This window comes from Cebus imitator, unplaced genomic scaffold (genome assembly GCF_001604975.1).
Source record: "Cebus imitator isolate Cc_AM_T3 unplaced genomic scaffold, Cebus_imitator-1.0 Scaffold194, whole genome shotgun sequence".
Taxonomy (NCBI): Eukaryota; Metazoa; Chordata; class Mammalia; order Primates; family Cebidae; genus Cebus; species Cebus imitator.
The window spans coordinates 283804-289803 of NW_016107509.1; the positions used below are offsets into that span (position 1 = coordinate 283804).

Sequence of the window (6000 nt, forward strand, 5' to 3'; positions counted from 1 at the left end):
ATTTGCTTCAATAGCCAATGCCATTATTTGTTATTATTATTATGTATATGCCATTAATTTACAAAATCAGATGCTGGTTCTTTATGTTATTAATGTGAGAACAATCTGAGAAGCAAAATGTTATGTAGTATGTTGTTTTATGTTGACTTTCACTGAAAATTTGCCTTTCTAATTACAAGAGAAACAAAATTATAACCCAGGCTTTCTTCTATTTGCCTAGCTGTTACTTAATATTCATACATCTGTAACATCTTGGCAGTTAAGCATTGTAAAGGCCTTCATTTTCTCAGTACTTATATATGCAGAGTAAAATCCACAGCTTCTTCTCTAACCCCCTACTTTATAGAAAGCTTGATTATTTTAGCAGAATGGTCTTATTATATCTTAATTTATCTGAATTCTACCACTAAAATTATAATCCTTTACTCTGTCACCTACCTAATGATAGGAAAACATGGAGTAATGACATGAACAAGAAAGAGGCCACCACAAATTCAGAGACTAGTGTCACATGTTGTAGCACACTATGAAAGCCCCATGTGGGCCACTCCTTCTAGTTCTTTCCTCTTGGCATCTAGTTTTACCTAGCTTCCTTTCACATTTCTAACATAAAAGGTTGGCTGTACATTACTTTTCTCTGTGGTATGGTTATTATACATAATTACCCAACTTCTACACACACTTAAATCTAGCGAAGCTCTTTTTATTTCATAAAATCAGAAGATTTGTGGTCCTTACAAAAAATTCTACTGCCTCTGGGATTTTTATTTCAATAGCAATTAAAAATTTAGCAAATAGATCATGGCTTGAAGTAGCATTGTGTATATTTTCTAGGAAATATGCTAGAATGATTATGATTATTACAAATCAGGCTGGTCAAATAGAAGTGTTCTAGTTTATATCCCTTTTAAAGCATTTCTACCAATGTACGTTTTAAAATTCTGTACAGGAGTAATACCTCTTTTTGTCTTTTCTCCCCTGGTCACACCATTATTGCTATGGATTTAACATATATTGTATTTCAAGTCTGGATCTCCCAGACTCAACCTCCCTAATCCTAAGCAGCCAAAACTGCCCTATTCACTTATCATAGATATATACACTTACTAGCTGTGATGGTTAATATTGAGTGTCAACTTCATTGGATTGAAGAATAAAAAATATTGTTCCTCGGTGTGTCTGTGAGAGTGTTGCCAAAGAAGATTAACATTTGAGTCAGTGGACTGGGAGAGGTAGATCCACCCTCAATCCTGGTCGGCACCATCTAATCAGCTGCCAGCGTGACTAGGATAAAAGCAGGCAGAGGAATGTGGAATGATGAGACTGGTTGTCTTCTGGCTTCCATCTTTCTCCCGTGCTGGATGCTTCCTTCCCTCAAACACTGGACTCCAAGTTCTTCGGCTTTTGGACTCTTGGACCTACACTAGTGGTTTGCTCAGGGTTCTCAGGCCTTCAGCCATAGACTGAATGCTGCACTGGTGGCTTCCCTACTTTTTGAGGTTTTGGGACTCAAACTGACTTCCTTGCTCCACGACTTGCAGATTTCATCTTGTGATCGTGTGAGTCAGTACTCCTTAACCAAGTCTCCTTCATATATACATCTATCTTATTAGTCTTGTCCTTCTAGAGAACCCTGGCTAATACCCTAGTATTGAAGGTACGTTAAGAACACCAAGCCATGGAATCTTATTTAGTTATAATTTATTGCAAAATTTCCTAAGAAAGTTTAGTTTATAAGTTGTGAACTAGAATTATTTTATACACACACACACACACACACACACACACACACACACACACACATATATATAAACATTTTGTGAGTTAAAACTTGTTAATTTTTATTGATGACTATATGAAACTGTCTGTGGTTTAATAACATTTGAAGATCACAGAGAATATTTCTACTGTTTTTCTTTCTGTGAGGTATCCTAGCTTATGTCAAGGAAAGGAATGCTTGATGTCTAAGAAATCAAATTATATTTTAAAACTTTGAACGTGCTTTGGTATACTCAGAAGTATCACATTTTTTCTTTTCTTAAAATCTAACTGATACGGCTGGGCATGGTAGTTTACACCCTGTAATCCCAGCACTTTGGGAGGCTAAGGTGGGCGGATCACAAGATCAGGAGTTCAAGACCTGCCTGACCAACATGGTGAAACCCCATCTCTAGAAAAATACAAAAATTAGCTGGGCATGGTGGTGGGTGCCTGTAATCCCAAAGACTTGAGAGGCTGAGGCAGGAGAATCACTTGAACTTGGGAGGTGGACAGTGCAGTGAGCCAAGATCATGCCATTGCACTCCAGTCTTGGCGACAGAGTGAGATTCCGTCTCAAAAACAAACAAAAAACAAAAAAACGAACTTATAATTGTGCTTATCAAGGATTCTCATTTTTTTTTACAAAGAATAATTTATTTATTTATTTATCATCTCACTTAACTGTATGAATTTAGGGCTGAAAAATAAAAAACCATGATTGCTTAACTAGAGGAAGCAAACACTGCAAATCCAGTAGTTTAGAGGGAAAAGATCAGTTGTTGCAGAGATTGGTGTAATAGCGCCCCAAGTCTGGAGGAAGGAAATGTTGCCAAATTCAGCTGATCTCCTCTCTTCTGGAAGTGACAGTATAGCATTATAGTATCTCTCCAGTTTAGAATCAGACATTTGGCTACCTCTACTGCAAATTACATACCAATAAATTATAAGAGAATTAAAGATAATTTATAAGAACTTTATTTTCTATAACAGGGAAAGTCCCTCATATATATTTCATACTGAATGTTTACCACTCAGAAGAAACTCAAGTAAAATATGTAACATTTGCTACATATTCTACATAATGGAACTAAAGAACACACACCTTCATAAAAACACCCTCTGGATGATAATATGAAATTTACAAAGTGAATCGGATAGGTTCGTTCCAAATCTGCTTATGTGAAGATCACATTATAAAAATAAGTAGTTGGTCAGTATGTATTAGTAAAGAAAAAAAATAAAACCTGCAGTTCACAATTATTTATACTAAAAGTACTGAATGTCCTTCATATAAAAAAGCCCTGTGCCCTGACATTGTGCAATCTACGTAAGATTCTAGATAAAGTTGTAGAGTTATCAATTAGGTAGATATGGAGCTAGATGACTCAACCTATTCCTATGATCTTAATAAGAAATTAATAAGGAGTTCCAAATCAAACCAACAAATGGTAGTTAGTAACTGTTTTGAAACTTTTTCCATTATGTAGCTTGGAAAATTAAGGTACTTCCTCTAAAACCCATTAGTCATTTGGGCAATAGCTAGAGTATTTATATACAAGATTTTTTTTTCTCTTTTTCTTTTTAGAATTTGAAAGATCTCAATTAATGAGATGCAGTGCAAAATACTGATTAGCATATTTGATAATACAATGCATATTTTAATAACTTGCTATTTATTTTTAACTATCAAAATAAAATTCTAAGTTTATATTGGAACCCCATTTTCTAAGCAATAATAATTATGTGGTGAAAAGTTGCCTAGGATTCAACAAGTTTAATTTTTTAATAAAAATAAGTTTAGAGGAGTAGCTATATAGAATTCTTCCTTACTGAGAAATGTCATGATTCTTCACAGTTATCTGTGTCCATACTACAAATCAACTCATATTGAAAGTTATTCATAAAGAAGACATAGCTGTATTCTCTATAAAGATTTCTAAATTAAAGAGTTCTCAATTATTTAGTATCAAGTTTAAGTAAAAAAACCAATTTAATTAAGATGACAATTTACTATTTAAAAACATTTATATATAAGTAACTAAACATCCTTACCTTATAAATATCCAAAAATCCACACTGGTGGTCAAATCTGGTGTACAGCTCATTCAGCATGCTGATGACCTGCATGGGAGTACACTGGGCACATATGGCTGTGAAGCCAACAATGTCTGAAAAGAGCATGGTGACATCATCAAACTTTCTGGCCTGTACTTGCTGCCCTTGCCACAGTTGCTGGGCTACATCACCAGGAAAAATAGAATACAGAAGATCCACTGTCTTCTTTTTCTCTTCTTCCAGGGCCTGGTGAGTTCTTTCTAAAGTTGCCTTTAATTTATCCATCCTTTTCTTCAAGCCATCTTGAGCCTTTGCCTGCTCACCAACCAAAATGACATCTCGGGTGGCATCATGGATAGGGATGTCTGAGAGATGGAGCCCTCGGCCCATGAGTTCATCCAACTTGTCCACACATGGAGAGCCCAAAAATAAAATGGAATTTGATTCTGGAACATGGATCATTTGTCCTTTGACTTCCATCACCTGTGAAAGTAACATGGAATTTTGATCAGTACTCTTCACATAGTGGGTTCACAAAATTTAATATATTATCTGATGAACAGGGAAAATAAAAATGTCTTATTAGCAATACTGTGTTACTGCATTCATATGAGCAAATTAAAATCTAATTTTAGCCAGTTTAAAATGCACGGTTCTGAAGAGAAATAATTATTTATATGTCACTCAGATACTTTCTAAAGACAATAATGAAGCAGAAAGTAAGATCAGTGAAAAATGAAACAGGAAAACATTTTTTATTCAAGACGATACTCCCAGGTACATCATGAAACTGGTTTATGAGCCAATTAAAAAGCTTTCAATGTGCAAAATACTAATAAAATTAGGATAAACCGAGTCAAAGTAACTGTATTTAACTGTCATTACAATAATACTCCTTTCAGAAAATAAATCCAGGAGGTTACAATGAATCAAAGTAATTGTCTGGACTCACATAAGTCATTTTTCAACCATTATAGTACTTTGAAAAGATACTAATCATCGCACTGGTTAGATTAGTGGACAGTTCACTTATTCTTAAAAATAAAAAGATAAAACCAGGTATCATTAAGCTAGCATTACCATAAAATAGCTATCAATTAGCATGTTCATATATAGCTAAAAATAAATGAAAAATATTAATTATAACACTAAAGGAATTTGGATCATATGATAAAGAATCTGAGGGTACAATAATTTAAATCTATTCCTCATTTCTGTGCCCTTTCACTAGAGAATTTAGGGAGGTGGTATTTAATGGAAAACTTAGTGAACACAAACTTATGCCTGGTAGCCTAATGAACACCTTCAGAGGGGACGAACAATGAGCACCAGTAGGAAAGGAAGGTGACATTAGGGTATGGCCACAACTATAGCTATTTGGATTGGACTAAGGTTAGACTAAGCACAGCTGGAAAAGAAGCTAGTTGCAATTACTAAGAAAGAACAGGCTAAAAGTCGACCAACTGGGACTGTGCATCAGTTTCGTGTATGTTCTACTACCATATGGAATGCACTTATTACATGTATTTTCCTTCTTTATAGCTAAATAGTTAAGCTAGTTGATAAAAGCTGGTGGCACTGAACAAATATGGAATAAACTATAGGGATTTGGATTTTTAAGTCTGTGAATATTTTTACTTTGCTCCCTTGTACCATTAACCAAGGTCTTGTTTATAAGAAAATAAAATGAAATCATGCTTCATATTTTTTATGAAATTAAATGCCCACTTTATGTAAAATTTCTGTATTTCATCCTTTTATTTATATTACTCTCATTTATTCACTAGAATATTTATTGAGCATTTTCTATTTACTAGTAATGCTCTACTCTGGGTGATAAAGATAGAAAGATAAAATAAGGTTCCCTTTTTCAAACATATCACAATATGGTAGAGAACCAGATCAGTATTGGCCAGAGAATAGGAGGAAGAAGACATTCTAAATTCACCACCTAAAATAGGCTTTCAAAATACTGTAGGCTATAGCTTGAGTAAAAATAAAATAATTGTCTCGTAAAATATTAACGGATTGTTTTATATATGTTTCGTATGCTTTTGGGGGGAGAAGTGTTGTTAATAATACATATTTTCTTGTTATTAGGATCTTAAGGACATGGTAAGGAAGATACATATAGTTTAAAAAATAGTATACAATTTTTTTTTTTTTTTTTTTTTTTTTTTGAGA

At 34.0% G+C, this 6000-nt stretch overlaps 1 protein-coding gene across 3 annotated transcripts in view; it reads right to left on the bottom strand.

Annotated features, from left to right (window-relative positions):
- The window catches only part of GUCY1A2 (guanylate cyclase 1 soluble subunit alpha 2), a 364637-nt gene that overhangs the window by 161624 nt on the left and 197013 nt on the right, over positions 1–6000 (bottom strand). For all 3 annotated transcript variants that reach the window (XM_037745199.1, XM_017547043.2, XM_017547042.2), the window contains exon 5: positions 3814–4299. In XM_037745199.1, the coding sequence (XP_037601127.1) occupies positions 3814–4299 (486 nt within the window). The remainder of the gene's footprint in view (positions 1–3813; positions 4300–6000) is intronic.